Source organism: Bubalus kerabau, chromosome 3 (genome assembly GCF_029407905.1).
Source record: "Bubalus kerabau isolate K-KA32 ecotype Philippines breed swamp buffalo chromosome 3, PCC_UOA_SB_1v2, whole genome shotgun sequence".
Classification (NCBI taxonomy): Eukaryota; Metazoa; Chordata; class Mammalia; order Artiodactyla; family Bovidae; genus Bubalus; species Bubalus kerabau.
In genome coordinates this window covers 142,922,395-142,948,337 of record NC_073626.1, presented here as the reverse complement: position 1 = coordinate 142,948,337, position 25,943 = coordinate 142,922,395, and the positions used below count along the sequence as shown (strand labels likewise).

At 40.1% G+C, this 25,943-nt stretch overlaps 1 protein-coding gene across 1 annotated transcript; it reads left to right on the top strand.

The window, feature by feature from the left end:
• The first annotated feature begins 5,111 nt into the window (after positions 1-5,111).
• On the top strand, positions 5,112-25,890 carry KCTD18 (potassium channel tetramerization domain containing 18). Its single transcript, XM_055573050.1, has 7 exons — positions 5,112-5,243; positions 8,058-8,292; positions 10,109-10,320; positions 12,580-12,773; positions 13,864-13,958; positions 19,615-19,717; positions 24,224-25,890. Exons 2-7 carry the CDS (start codon positions 8,133-8,135, stop codon positions 24,726-24,728), a joined length of 1,269 nt encoding a protein of 422 aa, XP_055429025.1. The 5' UTR covers positions 5,112-5,243; positions 8,058-8,132; the 3' UTR covers positions 24,729-25,890.
• The last annotated feature ends 53 nt before the right edge of the window (positions 25,891-25,943 follow it).

The window sequence follows — 25,943 nt, the reverse complement described above, 5'->3', positions numbered from 1 at the left end:
GATGCAGCACAGAGGATGCAGAGATGAGAGAGGAAACGATTCTTTGAGGATGAAAAGAGAAGTGACAATAGCTCCAGGGTACCCAGGGTAGAGGGAAGGTTTGTGTTCTTTGTACAGGCTGGAGGAAAGGTCAGTAGAAAGAGAGAACAGATGACACAGGAAAGAAGTGGGTCGTGATGAAGCAGACTTCCATGGATGCTACGCCATGGGCTGAAGGGTTGCCTCTTCCTCTGATGCAGGAAGAAAAGATGAAAGGCCTGCTGTCGTAGACATAGATGAGTATGAAAGCAAAAGAGCTTTGTAAGCTTTCAAATTCATACAAAAGTAGGACTATTAACTATCATTTTATTTAAAACATTTGCTTCCTTAAAAGGCCATCTCTACATTTAAAATATTTTGATGCCTTAATTTAGTAAAAACTAAGGTCAGGGACATTAAACAAGAACCAAAACTTTCCCATCTCTGTAAACAGTTTCTCTAACAGAATGAAAGGAAGTAGTTTGTGCCTAAAACTCTCAGCTATTATCAAATCAACCATTATACGAAGTTAGGACCTCTTAAGATACAATTAGTTATAGAAATAAATATAAAAAGCACTGGTTTCAAACTGGCTGACTAAAGCACTGTAGAATTTGAGAGGGAAAAGGTAAATACAGTGGATTGCAGATTTCTCCCAAAGTAAAAATGTAGACAATGAATGTAAATAAACTCAAACAAATAGGGTCATCAAATCAAAAGTTTCTCAGCCAAGGCAGGAGCCATAAGTAGCTAAATATTTATCATAACAGTTGGCTAGAGAAAATTTTGCTACATTCACCCTTAAAGCAAATATGAAATACTTTTCTCAGTTAAAGGACAACACATAATTTTTTAAACTCACAAAACACATATTTCTCATTCTCAAAGACAGGAGACCTCACTGACCACAGGTGAACAGAAAGGCCCCTTGGAAGTCAAAGAGAAGTGATGTCAAGGGATGCTCTACCCATAGGCCTTTGAAGTAGAATTCATCTTGGCTAAGAGATGTGTGCACACAGATGGGAGAATCCTGAGATATGCTAAACATGGACTGTGAACAAGGCAAATAAAAATGATTAGCCAATAGAAACCCCGGAAGAAATGCCCCATAAAAGTAACTTAAAATGCCATGAGGGTATGACTCAGCAACTCTCTGAGTCCACCTGTGTGTCTACCCACACATACTGTATACTCTGCCTCCAAATAAATACTGTATTTGTTTCACTACTTTCCATCTTTGTGGGAATTTTTTTCTCCAAAGCTGAAGGACCAGGGCCCTTGTCACTGACCACTGGTATAGCGGCTAAGATTTGGTGCTCTCACCACTGTGACCCAGCCTCAATCTCTGGCTGGGAACCCAAGTCCTGCTCCAAGCCATTGCAGGCTGAGGTCACCAGAGATCATTTCAAGGTGGATATTTAATTCTCTTTGGGGTTTCTGTTGTAGTTTTTTTTTTTTCTTTTCTGCTTTGGGGTAGTTTTTTTTTTTTGGCGGGGGGAAGCACTTTTTATTAGTTGAAGTTGTCTTGTTTTCTGTTTTCTTCTTGTAACAGTTTCGTGTATATTTACTGTTTTCATCTATTCATTTCAAAGATTTTTGAAAGGTTTTTCTTACTGGATGGTTCTTATGTGTATATGCATCTATGCACGTGTGTATGAGTGATATGGGCTAAAGTCAAAGTGTTAGTTGCTCAGTCGTGTCCTACTCTTTGAGACTCCATGGACTGTAGCCTGCCAGGCTCCTCTGTCTATGGAATTCTCCAGGCAAGAATATTGCAGTGGGTTGCCATTCCCTCTTCAGAGGATCTTCCCAACCCAGGGATCAAAACCAGCTCCTGCATGGCAGGTGAACTCTTTACCGTCTGAGCCACCAGGGAAGCCCATGGACGTATGGGCTAATGATTGCATATTTTCACAGCTTTGGATCTCTTTTTTTCTTACCTGACCCTAAAATTTCCTTTTGCTTCTTTTCTTCTTCACCAGATTCCAAAAGGGGCCTCTCCATTCCATTTTTCACTTCTATTCCAGAAGCAAGGGTTTTACACACTGTCCCCTTGAAGTACATCCATCTTTACTTTTAAAAAACATATCCAAGTGTTTTGATCCTTCCCAGTATCTTAGCACAAAAGTGGACTTTCTCCCTTTTGTGGTTATCTTAGACCAATCATACAACCACCAGTAGTCTTCTCTTCTATGCATTTTCTCTGTACTGTCCCTTATTTCTCTGTAAGTTTGCAGCAGGAGAATGGGACACAGCTTGCTGAGATTTGGTGTTTATTTTTCTACTTCGAGACAATCTGAAGTTTGGGCATTCTCTTTTAGTTATGCAGATGACATGGGTTTTGTGCAGTTTTGTTATCTATTTTGTTTTCAGTTTTATGGACAATGAGTTCAGATTTATGCTGCAATGGCTGCTATTATCTTGGCTACTCAGGAATTCTACCCCTAGCATTATTTTGATAGAAGTGTGGTGATGCTAGTGGTAAAGAACCCACCTGCCAATGCAAGAGACTTTAGAGATGCAGTTTAGATCCCTGGATCAGGAAGATCTCCTGGAGGAGATCATGACAACCCACTTCAGTATTCCTGCCTGGAGAATCCTATGGACAGAGGAGCCTGGCAGGCTACAGTCCATAGCGTTGCAGAGTCGGACACAACCGAAGTGACTTAGTACACACGCACATGCCCCCTGCACCAGAAATTTTTAAAAGAAAAACAATGCAATTCACTCAGGTTTTGCGAATAAAGGAACAACCAGACCCCTCATTCTCTTTCCAATACTTTGTCCTGGCTTGGAGGAAGAGGGTTGCTTATGGTTTAGGAATCTTTTCCTGAAGGATGAACATAAAGTCATTTACTTCTCAAACATGACAAGTCCCTATCTTTCCCATTCCAGGAAGAGCCAGAGAGGGTAGTTTTGAGTCTGATCAGGTCTGTGACTCAGGCTCTTCCTATCTCCCTTCTCCTCAAGCTCCTATGCATCAGAGCTAGGATTGTCCTTTACTTCTGGGAGAGCTGGTGGAGGGAACAGTCACCCAAAGGCTTTCCTAATGCTTGGGTTCCTTGTAAGACCTGCCCATTCACTCTGTTTACCATAGAATTGGGAGCAGCCAGAGGGTGACCTCAATAACTACTGAGGCCATCCAATACTGCTAAATATCTGGATTTTGGCTTTAACTTGAAACTAATAGAACATTAGGACTGTTGTCATCATGGTTCACATCCCTGTCTACCTTAATCCTCCCAGTAATTCCAAACCCTCAAGTTGTCCACTGTCACCTGAGCTTCTGTTCCCATATTGCCAGTATGTCCATCACTCTGAGCCAATCTCCTACTCTTTCCATTTCTCTCAAACATTTCCACTGAGCCTTTAAAATTCCCTTTTTAAAAATGTCCCAATTTTTTTTTTTTTTTTTAATGAGAGTTCTCTGCTTCTAGTGTCTGTTTCTCCCATTTGAACAGAAGTAGGCAAATTCTGACCCATGGGTAGCTCACACTCTAGGAATGGTTTTTACATATTTAATGGTTTTTGAAATATTCAAGAATATTTCATGACACATGAAAATTACATGAAATTCAAATTTCAGTATCCATAAATAAAACTGGAACACTCACTCTCATTCGTTTATGTATTATCCATGGCTGCTTTAACACCACAACAGCAAAGTTGAGTAGTTATGTATGGCCCACAAAGCCTAAAATATTTACAGACAAGGTCTTCTGACAACTGCACTAGAATGGAAATGCCATGAGACATTAGGTCAGGGACACTGATCAGGAACATTTTTTTAGTCCTTCACTTCCAGGGCCTACTTCATAGTTCTGTTGTTGTTGTTCAGTCACCCAGTCGTGTCTGACTCTTTGCAACCCATGGACTGCAGTACGCCAGGCCTCCCTGTCCCTCACCATCTCCTGGAGTTTGCCCAAGTTCAGGTCCACTGCACCCTGGACATGACAACGGACAATATAATTGTTGAGTGCTAGTTAACTAGCTCATAGCTAGAGCTCAATTGGAGAAGGCAATGGCACCCCACTCCAGTACTCTTGCCTGGAAAATCCCATGGATGGAGGAGGCTGGTAGGCTGCAGTCCATGGGATCGCTAAGAGTCGGATACGACTGAGCGACTTCACTTTTACTTTTCACTTTTCCTGCATTGGAGAAGGAAATGGCAACCCACTCCAGTATTCTTGCCTGGAGAATCCCAGGGTCGGGGGAGCCTGGTGGGCTGCCTTCTATGGGGTCGCACAGAGTCGGACATGACTGAAGTGACTTAGCAGCAGCAGCAGCACTCAGTAATTATAAGTTGAACAAACCTTCTCCCTCTCCTGCATACTATCAATATCTGAGGGGTAGGTGGGCTCATCTCACTCTTATTCCCTTCTAAGACCCAGTTAGAAAAATTAGGAACCAATTATTATTGAGTCCGGGAAAGTACTTTGAGAATAGTACTGTGTTTTATCCATTTTGAAATACCTAGCAAAGTCTCTTGCACAAGTTAGATTGCAGTTGGAAACCAAAAGCACTCTTGTGGTTATTGTTAAGAGAAAATTAGTGCATGCAAGGAATTTAGAAGAACCTCAGGTGTACAGACGTATTCAATAAATGTTTGCTCCTGCCTCAGTGTTCCTTTCTGTAAAAGGAATAACAATACAGGACTGTCACACAGCTAATTTAAACAAGAATCCTCTGTGTAAAACAGCTTTGTAAGCCATAAACACCATCCAAAGGCACAAATATTCCACTGCTTGGCATGGCATTGAGCAGCCCAGTTTGGAGGGAAGGGCCTTCATCTAGAGGTGAGAAAACCTAACTCAGCCTCTTACCATTATGAACTGACCCTGGACGATTGCAATTTCGGCTTTGTTTTCTTCAAGTATAAAAGTAGCCTCTGAATGGTCAAGATCGTTCCTCGGGCATCCAGACTGAGTCTCCCTCCTGTGACCTTTCTTTTCCCAGCAGGATAGGGAGACTGGGGTTGGGGCGGGAACCTCCCACCATCCCCTCCGCAGCCTCCTCTGCGGCGGCTGAGGGGCCGGGCGCTGGAGGGGCGTGTCCCGGGAGTGTCCCGGGCGGGGCCTCCTTTCCCAGGCTCTGCCGGGACGCACGAGGGCGCCGCTGGGCCCGCACTGCTACAGGAGTTGCCGAGCAGCAGAGGAGGCGCTCACTTCCGCGTCGGGCCAGGCGGCGTCCGGCTGCGGCGGCGCCCACGGCCAGGCGGGCCGCAGGTCAGTCGGGGATGCTGCCTACCCTGCCTCGCCCCTCCGGAGGAGCGGGGCGCTGGGTGGGCCTCACGCCCGGGAGGCGGCGCGGCGCCGCGCCCTGATGAAGGGCCGGGGCCTCGCTGATAACACGGGCGCCCCGGGCTGCAGACTCGGCTTCCGGTAGATTCGGGATCCCCGGAGTGCGGGAGACCCCGGCGGGGCTTTGTGGTGTCCCAGCCCCTCCCCTTTCGTCCAGCGTCATGGGAGGAGCTCGAGGCCCTTGAGCCGCGTTTCTCAAAGTAGGGTCCGCTGGCGGACTCCTGACCCCACCTCATACTTTCTGAACCGGAGTCTCTATCGTGGTCGGGGAATCTGCATTTTCATCAAGCCTCCCTGATGGTTTTGATGCAGGTGGTCACAGGACTGCACTCGGAATGCTTTCTTAGAGGACTGGGCACTTCCGACTCCTTCCGACCCAGCAGGGAGTCCAAGTGGGTCCATTTGAGGATAGGGCCCTATGACTGGCCTTGAAGTGGTGGTCCTCTGTCTTGGGGGTTCTCTTGAATCCTTGCGCTCAGGGTGCTGCTGTGTTACTGTTGCCATCAGCAGGAGTCTTCAGATGGACAGATGTTTAGTGAGTGACGTGCCCAGGTCAGGAGCCTTAGTGAGAGTGCTGTGTGGCGTGCGGCTGGAAGAACTTGGAGTTGGTCCAGCTGTCCTGGATTGGGGCTGACTTCACCATTTATAGCAGGGCGCACATTCTTGTATCTTTCTCCAGTATCCTCACCTGGAGAAGGAAATGGCAACCCACTCCAGTACTCTTGCCTGGAAACTCCCCTGGCGGAAGAGCCTGGTACGCTACAGTGCACGGGGTCGCGGAGAGACCAACAGGACTGAGCGACTTCACTTTCCATGCATTGGAGAAGGAAATGGCAACCCACTCCAGTGTTCTTGCCTGGAGAATCCCAGGACGGGGAACCTGGTGGACTGCCGTCTATGGGGTCGTACAGAGTCGGACACGACTGAAGCGACTTAGCAGCAGCAGCAGCAGCAGTGCTCTCATCTGTCAGTAGGGACAGGAACGCCTACCCAGTAGGACTTTCCTGTGAATTAGGTACAGTCAGTCCAGTGACTCCTACAGTGGCTGGCACATAGCACTCAGTAAATGGAAATTGTTAAGGGTGATGCTAAGGGTTGGATGGCATCACCTACTCCATGGACATGAGCTTGAACCAACTCCGGGAATTAGTGAAAGACAGGGAAACCTGGCGTGCTGCCTGCAGTCAGTGAGGTCTCAGAGTAGGACACAATTTAGCAACTGAACAACAACAGAGGTGATGCAATTTATAGTTCCCCAAGCCAGAGATTAGTCAAGTGGAATAATATGTGGAGAGGGGTACAGAGTATATCTGGAGAACAAAGATTCTAACTGGGGTTGCTTGGGAAGTTCATGTAACAAATGAAGTTTGCCTGCAGCTTTGAAGAATAGACAGGATTCCAGGGAGCTGATAACAGGGACAGCGTGAACCAGTTCCACTCCAGGCCTCAGAAGTGCTTCTTTCACATGGTTTGTTGCTGGGCTGCTGCTTGGACTTATAGGAAGTGTAGGAAGTCACATTGATAAACGGATTTTGAAAGCTGGACTGTTGGCCCATAATAGTTTCTGTCTACTGATTATGTTTCACACACATGGTATTCCTCAGACTCTAATGGTCTCCTTCTCTTATTTCATTGGAAGTTGGGTAAATTGAAGCATCTACGAAAAGATCATAGTTGATGGCATAGGTGAATGGCCATGGATGCCATGGGTGTAGTTGAGCCTCTTGGCAGCCATTTTACACTTGCTATGAAAGGTCCAGATACATTGGGAGTGCCTTTTTCATCATGGCATTGTTTTAGGTTTCATAGAAACACTGCCATCACCTGTGGTTCACCTATCTCCAGAATGGGTTAGGAAATAAAATCTATAAAATGTACCCAAAGCTTCAGCTGTTTTGGAGGGAAGAAGCCAGATGATTTACAGATATCATTTTGTTCCTCTAGACCAATTTGTCTTTTGGTATACATGGAATTCTAACCTTAGTTGGCAAATTATATTTGCCTAATTTAAGAATTGTTGTTACAAAAAAAAAAATTGTTGTTACCATTATTAGTAATGTCTGCCCTTAGGTTTCCTTAAATCTCTGGAGCCAATATAACATCTTTCAGTGTAGACGTTCTGGTAAATTTTTATGATTATAGATGCTATTTATCATTTATTGAGTACTTACTTGGAGCCAGAGACTGTTCTACATACTTTTTAAATTTTCTGTCAGTCATTCCTCTGATAGTCCTTTAAGGGAAGCATCATCCTTACCTCCAATTTAGACATGGGGAAACAGGCAAAGGAGGATTAATGTTTGCCTAAGGTCCCAGGATAGTAAGTAGTAGCGTCTAGCAGCCTAATTCCATGCTACATGCTCATAACCTCTGCAAGTCTACATTGCTCCCTAAGACTTATTATAGTTTGAAAAGATGTGTGAATACAAGAGATCATAAACACACCTCACCTATGCTCTAAATGTAACAAACAATGCATTAGTTACCTCGTTTAATTCTTTAAGCAATCATCTCAACACCTCGATTTGGTTATAATAGTTTATTATCATTTACATACTTGGGGACAGAGTTTTCCAGCTTCTCAGAATATCTGAGACTTCTTTTCTGTTATATAAAATCCTTCAATTCAGTATTGCCAGTGCTGAGGAATTTGTTTAAAATCACATTTGAGTGTATACTTTTTAATCTATTTCATGTATTATTGGAAATGTCACTGGTGATTGTCCTTTGTTTTTACAGAGGGGGACTGAGACCACATTGTTTTGCAGTTTCTGAAAGTATTTCAAGGCAGAACTGTGGGTGTTGGAGAGAGCAATGGAAGGTCAAAAGGCAGAAGAAGAGGTGTTAGATATTCTTCGACTGAACGTGGGTGGCTGTATTTACACAGCCAGGCGGGAGTCCTTGTGCCGCTTTAAGGATTCAATGCTGGCATCCATGTTCAGTGGTCGTTTCCCTTTAAAAACAGATGAATCAGGTAAATACCTCAAGTCTGTAAGCATGATCATGAATATTCATTAAAATAGTCTAGTTTAAATTCCCTTTAATTTTTCTAATTACAACAGGATGTATTAGCTCAGTATGCTGATTACTAAGATCATTAAGACTGCATGGAGTTTCATTAAGTACCTGGAGAAATTAAATACCAGTTTCTAGAATCTGTGATGCTGTCACTAAAAGTTGACAAAAAAGTGAGTGTATATAAAGGTCAAAAAGTGAAACTGTCCAACTCTTTGCAACCCCATGGACTGTAGCCGGCCAGGCTCCTCTGTCCATGACATCTCCCAGGCAAGAATATTGGAGTGGGTATCCATTCCCCTCTTCAGGGGATCTTCCAAATCCAGGGATTGAACTCTGGGTCTCCTGCATTGCATTGTCCAACCATGGATCTGATTTGGGGGATTAATTATATTTGGAAAGGTGTTACATTCATGCAACTCAGTGGGTCTTTGTATTGAGCTTGATTAAATATATTAGCTTCTGTATGTGTTCTTCAAGTTAAAAATTGTGTTTCTTAGAGAAAGCAGCTGCCTTCATAGCTGAGGGCAGTCATTGTCAGTGTAGAATTAGTGTTAAATTCACTCCTAGTCCAGCTGCAGAGCCTTGTGTGGGCTGACATGCAGGCCGCAGAAGACGTCAGTGCAGTGATGAGGTCAGTCAGCCATGGGAGAGGACTGAAAATTGGTGTTTCAGAAGAAACTGGAAAACGCAAGGATTAGGGTCCTGGTGCTGCTCTCTGCTTCAAGTGTTTTGGGGTACACTGAACCTACTGCTGGTTGTAAAAAAAAAACTTCAGCAATGCAAGTAGGGCTTTTTGTACATCTGAGGGATTCTGGGGCTCAGAGCACCCACTCTTGCTTCTGTGTTAGGTTGAGGAGTTCTGAGCCTGAAGGGCTGTTAGTATCCCTGGGTCTTGTTTGCCAGACGAATGGCAGTTGAAAGAATGAAAAACTCACTGATGTGTGGTGCCCAGGACTTGATGTCCATCTGGACAGAAAGGCTGTGGTGAAAAGGTGGTCAGTGGGAAGTGAGTTGTTTCCTCTGCTCCAAAGCTTATACCTTCTTAATCCTTTTATTCTAAACCAATCAAGGGAGAAAAGGAATTATTGAATAACCTCATGGTGGTGGTTTAGTCACTAAGTCATGTCTGACTATGACCTCATGGACTGTGGCCTGTCAGGCTCCTCTGTCCATACAGAAGTATTTTTTTTTTTAATTCTGCTGAATTGTCTAAGAAAAGCCCTTTTTTATAAAGTAGTACCCGCATAGCATTTCTCTTTTAAAGTTTAGTACAAAAGGACAAGCCTAGTAAGTCCAAGGTCATGTGTCCAGGTCTTGGAACCGTGGCTTTATATGTCAGTGACACTGCAAGTTGATTTGTATGATCACTGACATATGAACGCCAGACATAGTAACGAGCACTCACATACCCTCATTAGGGAAGAACTCCATACACCTCTCCTGGCCCAGCCAGGCTGAGGTTAGGGGTAAACTTAGAATTCTACCAGCAGTCTGAGGCTTCCATGGTCTTTGCGGTAGCCAGCAGTGGGAATGTGGTCATTGTATCCAAAATTCCTGATGGAGCTCAGAATACATTTTCCTATATAGTAGGTGTGAATACAGAGGATCCCCAAATTTGACTAAATCTACTTGAACACATGATATTAACTTTCTTATGAGAAAGAAACATTTCTACTTGTAGAGGTCTTCAGTCTAATTTTAGTTTGACATGTTGAAACTTTATCATGGTTATTTGTATCTATGCAATAATTTTTGAACTGAATGTTTTCTAGGAGCTTGTGTTATTGACCGTGATGGACATCTATTTAAATACCTTTTGGATTATCTTCATGGAGAAGTTCACATTCCCACAGAGGAGCAAACTCGGGTTGCTCTGCAAGAAGAAGCTGATTACTTTGGCATCCCTTATCCATACAGCCTGTCTGACCACTTGGCCAATGAAATGGAGACATATTCTTTAAGGTCAAATATAGAACTTAAAAAGGTCTTGGCATTTTCTTAAGCTTTAAAATACATATATGAATATATAATATTCATTTATTATACATTTATTATTCACAAAGCACTGTATGTTATTTTGCATAGCCTGTGTTGTAACATAAGCCACAATGAGACAGTTTTACATCTTACAATTTTTGAAGTTGTGTTTCTTAATTACCAGTATTCATTTTTAGGCCAAAATTCTGTTCTAGGAAAGTATATTACAAAGCCACTCAAAGGTTTATGGAGTTTTTATTCCTTGTTGAAAATTTACCACTTTTTGATGGCTTTTTATTTTTAAAAATAGAACTCTTCTACTCTTGAAGTTCTCCTTAAATTAAGAGCAGCACTGTAGTATGTAAAGATATAGTGGTAATAATTTCTTTCTCAAAATGATATTTTGAAAGGATAAATATGTTAGTCGCTTAGTCGTGTCCAACTTTGTGACCTCATGGACTGTAGCCCACCAAGCTCCTCTGTCCATAGGATTCTCCAGGCAAGAATCCTGGAGTGGATTGCCATTTCCTCCTCCAGGGGATCTTCCTGACCCCAGGATTGAACTCATGTCTCCAGCATTGCAGGCAGGTTCTTTACCATCTGAGCAACCAGGGAAGCATAACTTTAAAAGGATGGTGATGATAAATAAAAGATGGAATAAAATCTTTCACCTGATTGAATGAGTGTAGCAGTTGATTATTAAGTTGAAATATGATTAGTTCACCTTGGGATCAGTAAATCTTTTTTTTTTTAAGCTGCTTCTATTTTAAATCACATTTTAAAGGTGTTTACATGACTTGAACGGCTTCATCTGTTTTTTTCTCATTAATAAGTATCATGTTTGCTATTAATTAGCACTTTGGGGCATCTAAGAAAAATGTTTTTCCTAAATAATTGTGCTTAGTGAAAACTGGTTTGAATTGGTCTGAATTCTGTTGACTTAGACGTCAGTGTTTAGGAGAGCAAGTTGATGGTATAGTTATTAGGAATGCAGCATGAAGAAAAAGTTGATTTGGCTCCAGATCCCCTTTGGGAATTTGCATGGTTGTATAGATTCTGCTACTGGAGTTATTTATAAATTGAGTTGTTAAACAGTCTCTTGGTACTGTTTGTCGCATCTGCAGAGTGGGGCTAAAAAAAAAACCTAACTGGGGTTAGTTGGGGTGGATTAACATTCACCTTTATAGTCTTTCATTCCTGGTTTGTATGCACAAAGGACAGAGCATGCATACGTTCATTCTGCCAGCCAACTCGTACTTATTACACGTAAGACACTCTTCTGGGGACTGTGTGGGACATTCAGTTTTTGCCCTTGAACAGTTTCTAATGCAGTCGATGATTTTCACTGATGTGCAAGTGAAGATAAAAGCCAATTCAGGAATTAGATAGCAATATTAAATGCAGTACACATTAGGGTCCTCTTTTCCTTCTGTGAGTCAGTAAATAGTAAGCATCTCCTGTGTGTCAGACCATTTTCTAGGCCTTTGGGATACAAAACCAACAAAACATTATTGCTCACAGCAGTAACGCCGTTTCTCCCAGGGAAGGTCTTGCTCTGTGCCCCTCAGCACCTCGTAGGCTTTCCTGGTAGCACTTATTACACTGTGTGCTGATGACTTATTTAATGTCTGTCTGCTCCATCAGCTATAAATTGAGGAGGGCTGGGACCCTGTCTCCAGGACCTTATATACATAGTATTCACACTTAGTATTCAAGTGACTGAATGAATAGGTGGATAAATGCCAAATGAGTTCAGACAGTAGGCATTTAGTTTCATATATTCATATCCTTCAGTGTGAAAGAACAAGTTAATCTGGTTCATCCATGATTGGATTTTGAGTTCAGAATAAGCATCCACCATGGGGTTAGTGAATAGAAGGTAAAAGGAAAATTGAGTCAAATGGAAAATTTGGAGGAAAAGAAAAAATTCTAACTTTTAGTGATCATATGAAGATTTTAAAATGATGTTGGTAGTGAGTCTAGAGGAGGAGGAAATGAGGCATAATTTCCTAGTGGAAAAGGATTCTCTAGATGAAAAGGTTTGGATTTTGGGATAGTGAAATGCCCAAGCCCCCTCTACAACACCCCAAATTCAACAAATGGTTTGTTTTTTAAAGGCATAAGAAGTAGATTATATGTTTAGTCTTTTTATTTCCCTCACAACCAAGTGAAATGATAGCTTTACAGGAAAGTAATAAAACAAATTCATTTTTACTTTGCTCCAGAGTTAAATTCAAACTTTATATATATATATTTTTTGCTTCAGGCTTTAACAGACTTCTGTGATTCGTATGGTTTAGTATGCAATAAACCAACAGTTTGGGTTCTCCACTATCTTAACACATCTGGTGCAAGCTGTGAGAGTAGAATTATTGGTGTATATTCCACAAAAACTGATGGAACAGATGCTATTGATAAGCAGCTGGGAGGAAGAATTCACAGTAAAAGCATTTTTAAAAGGTATGTCCATATTTAAATATGAAAAGGAACAAAATAAAGTCTTGGTCTCTTCTAAGAGGTGTTATTGAGTTTTATATGTGGTTGACTGGGAAAGACCATCAATACTTCTCAACAGACAGAGTGAGTTTCATAGCTGTTGAGATAAGCCTGCTTCATGAAGAGATTGCAATTCAGGCCATTTGTTATCTGTAGAAGCAACAGGCCATCCACCTGGTCTTACAGAAGTTCTCGGCTGGGAACAGTCATCAGAATCCCCTGAAAGGACTTATACAGAGAGAAAAGAAAGAAGAGAAAAGCCACATGCCTGGGTGTCTCCCATGGACTGCAGTCCACGAGCAGAACCCTAACCTAAAGTCAGCAGGCCTGCTGGGTGACCCAGGACTGGCCTGTGTCTTGGTGTCCTGGTTTAAGAAATGCCAAGAGTCGGACATAACCGAGCGACTGAACTGAACTGAAAGGCTTTTCATCCAGTCCCGTCCCAACTTGAAAATTCTATACCTTGAGCATGTTAAATTCTTAAGGGTTATTCTGTTAATGTTTTCCTTGTAATCTTATTTATACTGGTCAATTCATCTAGCAGTTTTTTTTAATTCTCTGGGAGATTGGATTGGGTCACATATTAGTGACTAATGCATGACCACATGAGCTTGCTTTTTAGACAATTAATATATCATCATTTTCTAAATTATTTACAGACAGAGATGTTTGTATATAAGTACATGGCATAGTGTTAGAAAAGTTTTAGTCAAAGTTGAACCTTTTCTAACTTTGCTGGAGTTAGGTGATTTTTTAGAAAACTTATTTTAAAGATTTATTAGTTTGTCTACACAGTTTATATTGTGGAGTTAACAAATACTTTGCCACAGTAAAAAGAGATAAAATGTAGATTAGTATGTAAGTTTAGTTGATTATAATAATATAGCATGTCATACATATATGCTTAAGGATCACAGAAGAACAACTTTACTCAGTACCGACATATTTTTTTCCTTAATTAGCAAGCACTTATTAAGTATCTTATTTGCTGTATACATATAGATACATTCATACTTATGTAGTATATTTTCATTACCTTTTGTAATATTTCTAGGGAGGCGGGAAATAATGTTCAGTACATTTGGAGCTATTATTCAGTAGCAGAATTGAAGAAAATGATGGATGCCTTTGATGCCTGGGAAGGAAAAGGTACAGTACAATTTTTCTATTTCAAGGCGGAAGGTAGACTTTTCCTTAATAAGACAAAGCAAGGTCACATACTGAATTGCTTTTTTAGATAATGTAAATGGTGTGGGTCCAGGTATTTGTCACCTCATAGTAACATTGAGGCAGTTTACTTAAAAATTTTTAAAACTCATGCATTACTGGATATTATTAATAATTTATAGTTCAGTAACCTAAAATACACTTTTATTAGTTATGCTTACTTAATTCAATTTAAAAAGAGTTCCTGTAGCACCTTTTGGGTTCCTAGCATTGTCCTAGGAAGTATACATCTGTGTTAAGCATAAAATATATAATCAAAAGGAGAGAGAGAGAGAGAAAATGAAAATAATGCTGGGAAGATAGCTAAAGAGACCTTAGAAAATAAAATATTCTTTAAATGCACACTTTGAAATTTGACCATTTTTACCAAGCTGCTAACTTGAGTTGATAATAATACTGCTACTTGATATGCAGTGTGATACGTAGTTTACACTTAGAATCTGTTAGTCCTAAGACTATGTGCTGTTTACCGTTTATTGATAATGAAAAGAAGTCTCAGAGAGGCACGCCACTTGTTAAAGATGGCAGAGAGTTAACTGTTCTATGCTTAAGTATTTTTTTCTTACTTAACATGTATTGATGTCTGTTAGGTGCAAGCACTATGATAAGTCCTAAACTTATCCCAAGATAAGTAAGACACATCTTAGTCCTCAAATGATCTTAAAAGCTGGTAGAGACGACATTGCAAGTCACATAAGATTGAATAGAGAACAGAAGAGCCTTTTTTAAAACTCTTCATCAGCTGTTCCTCTTTCAGGCGGGATGCTGGTCCCAAGCCTTTTTTTCCTCAGTACCCCCACTTTTCCTCCTTTTTCTTTTCATATCATGCCCCTCAAACAGATAGGATGAAGTGTAATGAGCAAAGTGCTATTCTCTCTAAGCTTATTACTTGAGACTTAATTGACTTTGAGACACTTGGGCTTAAGTTGAGGAACACCCCTGCTGGTGTTCTCAGTCTCCTTTTGTGCCCCTGGACTGGCAGGCTGCCCAGGAAGCTTTGGGAGGGCCTGGCTGGGATTCCTTCTCCACTGACTCAGGAAGCTGGGATCTCTGACTCTAACAAAGCATGTGTGTGTGACTGACTTTAACTTTTTAGAAAGCATGTTATAAAGTATTACTGTTATCTTACAAAAGTTCTGGAAGGCCTGTGGAAAGCCATAATACAGGAAACAGAAATGAGAGAAAGAACTATTGAAAGGAAGAAGATGAAGGTGAAAAAAGTGTGAAAGTGTTAGCTGCTCAGCTGTGTCTGACTCTGCTCCTCTGTCCATGGAATTTTCCAGGCAAAAATACTGGAGTGGATTGCCATTCCCTTCTCCAGGGTATCTTCCTGACCTAGAAATCGAACCTGGGTCTCCTGCATTGCAGGCTGATCCTTTACTGCCTGAGTCACCAGGGAAACCCTAAGAAAGCCTTAAATACCAATAAAAAAAGATAGGTTATTTGAGAAATATGCTTGGGAGAAGAACATAACTTTAACCTCACAGCATTTATCAAAATACTACCAGTATTGTGAATTTTTTTTCATTATTTCATTATGAATGAAAAATGAAACTTGTATAAACTATAGTAAGATGTAACCAAATAACTGGTTTCTTAATTGGAAAAGAAATTATAAGCTTAAAATGAAACATAAAGACAAAGATAAATTTGCTTATACAATATTTAATGTATTAACTTTAAAGCATGCTGCTGCTGCTAAGTCGCTTCAGTCGTGTCCGACTCTGTGCGACCCCAGAGACAGCAGCCCACCAGGCTTCCCCGTCTCTGGGATTCTCCAGGCAAGAACACTGGAGTGGGTTGCCATTTCCTTCTCCAATGCATGAAAGTGAAAAGTGAAAGTGAAGTCGCTCAGTCGTTCCCGACTCTTAGCGACCCCATGGACTGCAGCCTACCAGGCTCCTCTGTCCATGGATTTTCCAGGCAAGAGTACTGGAGTGGGGTGCCATTGCCTTCTCCGACTTTAAAGCATGAAATGTTATAAATAAAATTTTAAAACTAATTTAAAAACTTGTATAAAAGTATTACATTAAGCAAAGATTATACTTACAATAAATAGAGTTTATTTAAATTGACTAGAAAATCAGTTCAACCCTATTACAAATAAAGGTATAAGATTCATGACCATAAAATTCCCAGAAAAGGAAATAAATGTGGCAGAGATTCAAACTCATTATTAATGAAATATGCATTAAATGAGAACTATTTTTATATACCAGATTAGTAAAGATCTCATGCATTCTTGGCAGGAGTAAAATTAATATTACTTTTTTGGAAATAATTTATCAGTACATATCAATAGCATCAATATTGTTCACATCTTTTGACTCAGTAATTCTACTTCCAGAAATCTACCTTATGGACATAATCAAATGCAGAAAAACGTTTATGAACAGACATATTCAACTAGGCATTTTATTCATAATAGAGAAAAAGTAAAAACAATATAAATGTCTATAATACAGGGCTAAATACATATTGGCACATCCACAAGATATAGATGGGATATAGCTATTAGAATTACTTTGAATAACTTTTTACATTGATGAGTGCCTATGATTAAGAAATGGTCAAAGTAAGAAACAAAATTAAATATAATGTGTTTTTAATTATGTACATATCATATAAATAGAAAAAAGACTCAAATGAGATACATCAAAATGTCATGAGCCATAACTTCTAATCCCTTAATTAGAAGTGGTTTTTATTTTTTATATATACTTTTCTATATTTTCCAAGTTTTATACAATGAACAAGAATCATTTTTTTTCTATATATAGAAAAAAAATAAAAGTTTTAAAAACAATTTGCTGTGTATCCATATAATAGAGTTCTACTCAGAAATAAAAAGAAATGACTATTGATACATATATCAACATGGATGAATCTTCAAAGCATCGTAAAGAAGCCAGACACAAAGGGCTACATACATAGTGTATGATTCTGTTTATGTGACCCTCTGGAAAAGGCAAAACTAAGGAATGGAGGGCAGGGCATTGAGTGTAGAAGGGCACAGGGAACTTTTGAGGGTGACAGATATGTTGTGTATCTTGTTTGTGGCCGTAGTTACATGACTGTACACACTTGTCAAAACTCAGAGTACTTAAAAAAGGTAAATCTTATTTTATGTAAATTACATTTCAGTAAACCTGACTTAGAGATGAAAACTTACTGGATGAGATTTAGGGATGTTTTTGTGGTGTTTAAGTAGGTTTGGGATTATGATCAAGCAGTTCTAGAAAGTTGTCTTAAAATGAGGTCCACAGACTTTGAGTATTGGACACGATATATATAATAATTTATGGGTTCACCTTGCTAAGTTGGTTGTTATTACTGGACCTTTAATGATGAAAAAGAAAGCGCCAAATTCTTTCTTGGGATTTAAAGATTACGTTTGTTTTTAATGCCAAGCAATTTTTATTCAGCATCATTCTTTAAACTTTTTCTGATGTGTCTATGTATAATTTTTAGGGTTCTTTTTTTAAAAATTGAGGTGTAATTCACATAAGAATTAAAGTACACATTTCAGTGACATGCTGCACCAACAGTGTGTGTAACCAGAACCTCTGTTTAGTTCCAAAATGTTTCCTTCACCTTAAAAGGAAATCCAGTATCTATTAAGCGGTTACTGTACGTTCTCCTCTCCCCTCAGCCCCTGGCAACTACCAGTCCGCTTTCTGTCTCAATGGATTTGCGTATTCTGGATTTTTATATAAATGGAATCCTACAATCTATGACCTTTTGTGTCTGGCTTCTTTCACTTAGATAATGTTTTTAAGTTTCATAAGAATACATTTTCAGCTTTCAATCAGAAACGTATCAAACTGTTACCTATAGAATAGATAACAACAAGGTCCTATTGTCATGAATCCTGTGATAAACATAATGGAAAAGAATATGAAAAATAATATATACATATATATGTATCACTGAATCTCTGTTGTACAGCAGAAATTAACACAACATTGTAAATCAAGTGTACTTCAATAAAATAAATTTTAAAAAGAAACAGCAGATTTAAAAATTAAGTGAATTTGACTGGAATCTTGGCTTACCACATTAACTCAGATTATTCTTTTTTCTTTTTCTGAAAAGATTTATTTATTTATTTCTGGCTGTGCTATGTTTGTTGCCGCGTGTGGGCTCTCTCTAGTTGCGGTGAGCAGGCTTCTCACTGTGGTGTCGTCCCTTGTTGACGAGCACAGGCTCTAGGCACATGGGCTTTAGTAGTTGTGGCGTGAGGACTCTAGGGTGCTGGCTTAGTAGTTGTGGATCACGGGCTTAGTTGCTCCCTGGCCTGTGGGATCTTCCCAGACCAGGGATTGAACCTATGTTTCCTGCATTGGCTGGTGTATTCTTAACCACTAGACCACCAGGGAAACCCCTCAGATTATTCTTGTTTGAACAGGTGCCTATAAAGTATTGACGACACCTGTTGTTCATATAGTGGTTGCCTTTTATAGAGTGGTTCACAAAATTTATCTGAATTGATGATCACAGCAGTCTGCTGCTGCTGCTAAGTCGCTTCAGTCGTGTCCGACTCTGTGCAACCCCATAGATGGCAGCCCGCGAAGCTCAGCCATCCCTGGGATTCTCCAGGCAAGAACACCGGAGTGGGTTGCCATTTCCTTCTCCAATGCATGAAAGTGAAAGGTGAAAGTGAAGTCGCTCAGTCGTGTCTGACTCTTAGCGACCCCATGGACTGCAGCCTACCAGGCTCCTCCGTCCATGCGATTTTCCAAGAGGTAGAAAGGGCAAGTGTTAGAACCCCCACTGTCCAATCTTTTCACGTTACTACCAACACTGTGACTTACGATAAAGGTATTGAACATCTCTTGAGTGCTAAATTCTAGGCATTTTGCTTGTATTTTCTCATTTAAGGTTTGAATTCTCATCATCATTTCACAGATGAGGATATTTGGGCACAGAAAAGTTGTTAACTTTCCCAAGGAGTTATGATTAGCCAATGATAGAAATGGGATCCAGACCCAGGCAGTCTTGGCTCCAGAGCCTGTGGCCTTAACCAGCATACACTCAGTTGCCCAGGTCTATATAATGACCTGCTGATTATCAGTAGCAGAGCTGGGCTCGGAGAAGGCGATGGCGCCCCACTCCAGTACTCTTGCCTGGAAAATCCCATGGACAGAGGAGCCTGATGGGCTGCGGTCCATGGGGTCGTGAAGAGTCAGACATGACTGAGCGACTTCACTTTCACTTTTCATTTTCATGCACTAGAGAAGGAAATGGCAACCCACTCCAGTGTTCTTACCTGGAGAATCCCAGGGACGGGGGAGCCTGGTGGGCTGCCGTCTCTGGGGTCGCACAGAGTTGGACATGACTGAAGCGACTTAGCAGCAGCAGCAGCAGAGCTGGGCTGGTAGCCAGCTCTTCGTAAACCCAGGTCATGAGCTGTGTCCCTGCTGCCCTGGCTCTTCATGTGAGCTTTTCCTGTGTATACTTTTCTTTGTTAAACAGGAGGCATGAACTTTAAGGTTTTCCTGGCCAGTTTTATACAAAACAGTGTTGCTGAATCTTTGGCAGTGGACAGTGGTTCTCTAAATTGTCTTTTATCTTCCAGGTGTTAGCTACTGGCGGGTGCCTCATGAGCTGATAGAATGCTGGACTCTGGAAGAGCGCCCTTTACTTGGAAGCCTGAGTCACATGGCTCCAATTCGAAAGAGGTTATTTGTTCTCTGTTGGTTTATTATTATTAATCTGCCACCTTTATTTTTACTGCCTTTATTGGGGGAATAAATAATGGTTCTTAACCTCACTGAGCTTACTAATCACCTTGATAAATATTCTAACTTACCATCAAAATATAAATCTAGATAAATGCAAAGTTACCAGAACTATGTAAAAAGTAGAAGTAATTCTTTAAAACTGAGTTATATGGTTTGTTGTTATTTGGGCAGATTCTGATTTTAAAAATACTACTGGACACAGTAGGAATGCTGTGGTATTTTTCCCCACTAAAGTGAAATCTCAGGCTTTATTGGCAATAGTTAAAAAATATATTAGACTTAATATTTAAAACTTCCTGTGATTTACTCTGAATTCTTTTCTGTAACCACAAATACTAATAGCATTTTTATTTAGTAGTATTTTCTTATGTTCTATGAAATAATTAGCATTAAATTCACTGCATGTCTGTGTCTTTCACTGTGTTTTACATACATTTAAAATTACTTCATTTTCATTGTCTGGGTATTATTCTTGGCTTTCTGATGTTCTAATTTCTTGATCATCTATTTTAGACTTTGTTTCGGTCCTCCTATGAAATTTCAGACTGCTTTCTTTTACTCTCTGAATCTTTCACAGAATGCAGAGAATTTTACTTAGTTTTTAGTATTAATCCTATATTATTAAAACAGATCTTTTTTATTAAGGGCTCTCATTTTATTATCATAATTTCTTTTTGCCATTTGAACTTACAGCAAGCAGATATCATTTGGGTCTAGAGCAGTAGTTCTCAACCAGAGGCAGTTTTGTTATCCAGGGGATATATTTGGCAATGTTTGGAGACACTGTAGGGTGGGGGATGCTGCTGGCATTTAGAGGGTTGCTTCCTAGAAGGCAGAGGGCAGCCCCTCACAGCAAAGAAATATTGAACCCCAAATGGCAGTGGTGCTAAGGTGGAGAAAGACAGGACTAGAGTTCAGTGAAAGATGCATGTAAATGCAAAGCAAGCAGAAGGGGCTTTATGGAAGCTCTCCTCTGTGTTGGTTGTCTTTCCTCTGGGATTGTATTAAGCATTATTTTTGATTCATGGTCAAGATGGTGATAATGATGACTTAGCAGCACTTGTGAGGTCCCAAAGAACCATTTTTCACCTACAAAATTTCAGTTATGTTCAGTTGAGTTTAAAGGTCAAATATATTATATTCACAGTTTTCAAATCAGTATGCTATTATGATTCCAGTTCTAAGAATCTGATGTTAAGTACAGATACTCCAGCTTTCTTTTGTTTTCTTTTGGTTTTTGTGGAATATCTTTTCCCATCCCTTCACTTTTGGTCTGTGTGTGTCCTTACATCTAGAGTGAGTACTTTGTGGGCAGCATATAGATGGGTCCTATCGTGTGATCTGTTCAGCCACCCTATGTCTTTTGATTGGGGAATGCAGTCTATTTTCATTTAAAGTAATTATTGATAGGTATATATGTACTTAATTACCCTAAAGTAGGAAACAGCTGCTCTATTATTGCTCCAGTATTCTTGCCTGGAAAATTCCATGGACAGAGGAGCCTGACAGGCTACAGTCCCTTGGGACGCAAAGAGTCAGACATAACTCAGTCAGACTGAGCACACATGTACTTATTTCCATTTTGTTAATTGTTTTCTGGCTGTTTTTGTAGTTCCTCTCTGTTCCTTTCTTATCTTGCTGTCTTCCGTTATGGTTTGATACCTTTCTTTAGTGGTACGATTTGTACCACTAAAGAAAGTTCAGTTCAGTTCAATCGCTCAGTCGTGTCCGACTCTTTGTGACCCCATGAATCGCAGCACGCCAGACCTGCCTGTCCATCACCAACTCCCGGAGTTCACTCAGACTCACGTCCATCGAGTCAGTGATGCCATCCAGCCATCTCATCCTCTGTTGTCCCCTTCTCCTCCTGCCCCCAATCCCTCCCAGCATCAGAGTCTTTTCCAATGAGTTAACTCTTCGCATGAGGTGGCCAAAGTACTGGAGTTTCAGCTTTAGCATCATTCCTTCCAAAGAAATCAAGTTATCAAACCATAAATCTCAGTATTTGTACTATCCCATGCCATGTTTTATGTTTTGATGTCATATTTTTATACTGTTTCTTAACTGATTATTTTAATCATAGTTATTTTTTTACTTTTGATTTTTAACCTTTATATCAGCTTAAAGTGATTAATATACTACCTTTACTACATATTTACCTTTCCAGTAAGATTTATTCTTTCATATGTGTTCTTGTTACTAATTAATGCCCTTTCTTTTAAGCTTAAAGAAGTTCGTTTAACATTTCATGTAAGGCTGGTTTCAGTTCAGTTCGATTCAGTCGCTCAGTCATGTCTGACTCTTTGCGACCCCATGGACTGCAGCACGCCAGGCCTCCCTGTCCATCACCAACTCCTTGAGTTTACCCAAACTCATGTCCATTGAGTCGGTGATGTCATCCAACATCATAATTTCATGGCTGCAGTCACCATGTGCAGTGATTTTGGAGCCCAAAAAAACAAAGTCAGCCACTGTTTCCCCATCTATTTGCCATGAAGTGATGGGATCAGATGCCATGATCTTAGTTTTCTGAATGTTGAGCTTTAAGCCAACTTTTTCACTCTCCTCTTTCACTTTCATCAAGAAGCTCTTTAGTTCTTCACTTTCTGCCATAAGGGTGGTGTCATCTGCATATCTGAAGTTATTGATATTTCTCCCAGCAATCTTGATTCCAGCTTGTGCTTCATCCAGCCCATTGTTTCTCATCGTGTATATAAGTTAAATAAGCAGGGTGACAATATACAGCCTTGACGTACTCCTTTTCCTATTTGGAACCAGTCTGTTGTTCCATGTCCAGTTTTAACTGTTGCTTCCTGACCTGCATACAGATTTCTCAAGAGGCTGGTTTAGTGGTGATGAACTCCTTTAGCTTTTGCTTGTTTGGAAAACTATTTCTCCTTCAATTCTTAATAGTAACTTTGCTGGGTAGAGTATTCTTGGTTGGATTTTTCTTTCTTTTACCACTGTGACTATATTATGCCCCTCCCTTCTGGCTTGCAAAGTTTCTGCTGAAAAAAATCTCTTGATAATCTTATGGGGGTTCCTTTGCATATCACAAGTTATTTTTCTCTTGCTGCTTTTAAGATTTTCTCCTTTAACTTTTGACATTTTAATTATAATGTGTCTTAGTGTAGGTCTCTTTGGCTTTACCTTATTTGGAATTCTCTGGGCTTCCTGGATCTGGATGTCTCTTTCCTTCTTCATCTATGTAATTTTCAGCTATTATTTTTTCAAACAAGATTTCTTCTCCTTTCTTCTTCTGGGAGCCCTGTAATGTGGATGTTAATTTGGTGGTGTCCCATAAGTCCTTTCAGTGATCTTCAATTTTTTTACTCTTTTTCTTTCTGCTGATCTGATTGGGTGAATTCCACTGCCCTGCCTTTGAGTTGAGTGATTCTTTCTTCTGCTTCATCTGGCCTGCTGTTGAACCCCTGTAGTATATTTTACAGTTCAGTTATAGTATTCTTCAGCTCTGTGACTTCCTTATATTTTTCATATCTTTGTTGAAGTTTTTCACTGTGTTCATTCATTCTTCTCCCAGTTCAGTGACCATTTTTATGACCATTATTGGACTCCTTATCAGCCAAATTACTTAATCTATGTTTCATTAATGTCTTTTGGTGAGGTTTCATCTTGTTCTCTCATTTGAAACATTTTCCTGAGTTTTTTCATTTTAGTTGATTCTCTGTGTTGATGTCTGTACAGTAGATGAAACAATTATCTGTCCACCAGTGTTCCCACTTTAGGCTTTTTATAGTGAATGGTAACTCAGTTCAGGAATCTTTGAAGGTTTGTCCAATACTTCTCGAATTCGAAAGCATCTAACTGTACCGTGGGTTTTACTAGTCTAACAGTTCCCAGAATGTGTTCTGTGGCATGCTAATTTTACTGGGTGCCAAAGGTTACATTACAGAATGATTGGTAAGTGGAGTCAACAAAGCTAAACAGGTGTCTTCACTATAGAACCTTTGTTAACATAGAGTTTAAAACTTCAGTAGAATAAAATACACACTTAGCATTTCTCAAGTTTATTTGTGAAACCCATTTTTTCCCTTAATAAATCTCTTGCAGCTGCTTTTCTGGGAAAAACAACTTGGGACACTCCTGGCTATCCTCTGGATTGCATCAGGCTTTCTGAGAACAAGTCATGTGTTATATAATTCTAGTGTGACACTTCAGATTTTAACTTATCATTGGTATTAACATTATGCATGAGTTTAAAAGAATGTATTTAAATTGAAACAATCTTCTGCAACCTTGCTAATTTATTTATTGACCTTAGTGGGCAATGAGAGATGAGGTAGGTAAGTTGATACCGCTAAACCTCTTGACTCAAATTCTTGACAAAAACCTTTTTGTTCACCTTGAAGTTAAACTTTGGAGACATTTTCATTAGCTATTAAACCTGTAAATGCTGACAAGCACCCACTTCTGTATTTACAGGCGACTAATAGTCAATGAAGAGGAAGAAGAAGGTGTGAACTGTAAGACTGGTCCTAAGCCAGTCCGATTTTTGGGTCCTTCCACCAGCACCCAAATTAAGGTCAAGAACTCTGCTTCCATCAGGGTGTCTCCGGCCAGTGCCCCCCAACCCTGGCCCCGGGCAACAGCAAACCTGGCTTCAGGAGGAAGGGCAGCACAGCGCTCTGCCCGGTCAAAAGTGCCAACCCCGGTGGGGACTGGGCTGCCTGGGCATCCCCAGGCTGCACAGGGGACTGGGGCTCCTGAGAACGGGGTCACACACCTACCTCCGGCTAAGGTTCTGCTCTCGGACAAGACAGCCACCCCGCACCGAGTGATCAAACTGAAACGGACTCCACTGTGTGCCACTGGGTCTTCCCTGCCTGCCTGCACCACACCCAGGCTGGCGGGTCCCCCGGAACCGCCCCCTGACACCCTTAGCCCACTGGGCACGTGGACCGAGAACAGGCAGGACCAGACCAAGTGATGGAAACGGGGACTTAGGACCGTTTGCCTCTCCAAGCTTCCAACCCCGTTAATACAAACAAGCAGCTCTCTTTCCCAATACTGTCCAGGTGAACACTTATGTTTCTATTTAGGATGATTAGTGTGAAGCAGGAATGGAGGAGGGAGACTGTAGGTGGTTGGGCCTATGTTTACTTCTCATTTTCCCAACGTTTAAATTATTTGTCTAGGGACAGTTTTAATTTCAGGTTTTTTAATGTGTAGTTTTTTTATTTTTTTAATGTTTAATTGGTATTAAGGCAACAAAACAGCTGGGCAAAGTCAAACCTAGGAAGCCTACTTTGTTGCTGAAATAATTATAGATTTTAGGCACTTATTTGATGTTACTCATTTCAGCGGAGAGATAAAAGTGAAATTTGAGCTTAGCTCTTCCTGCCGGTGAAATAGAGAGGGTGATTAAGTGCTTCCCTGTGCTACATGCCAGATGGGGAAGATTTGAGAGAAAACGTAGATCAAGGTGAACTCCCTGCAGGTGACTCTCAGACTCAAGAGGTAACATGAAAAGAAATGATGGGGAGGGGAAAAAAAAGTAATTTGAGATCACACTTTGACTCTCACTTAATGGAACAGTTTTCTTTCCTAGATTGACTTTTCTTACTCTTTTCCCTTAGCAGATTTATTTTATACATCACAGGAAGATTTCTTGGGTTTAGAATTATATAACATGTTTTTGGACTGAATTGTGAAAGTTTTTTATTTTCATTTGGATCGTGAAGTTTTGAAAGTACTTTGAAAAAGAAAAAAAATTCAGCTTTTTAACTAAAGTTAGTATTTTTTTCCCAGAAATGACTATTAAAGAGTTACTCTGATTATACAATATGGTTTTTATGCATAAAATTTCCACATAATTTGAATTTAATATTTTAAAACAGTATTTTGATTAATCTTCTATTTTTTCACAGTTCAGTTGTATGTGCTTACACATACATGTTATATTTTGTAATTGGATCACGTGTTTCTATCTTTAGTGAGCAGTATGTTTTCAGTGTGTTAAAAATAAGTTCATACAGCAGGATACTTTTTACTCAGTGCTTATCATTGTATTTGCATTGGTTTAAAAGACTAAAGTAAATATACTTAAAACATTGCTTTCTATTAAATAAAGCAAAACCTTTCCATAAAAAGTGATATTTTTCTTTAACTGTACTTATTTTTAAGTCCTGGAGCCCTTTAGTAG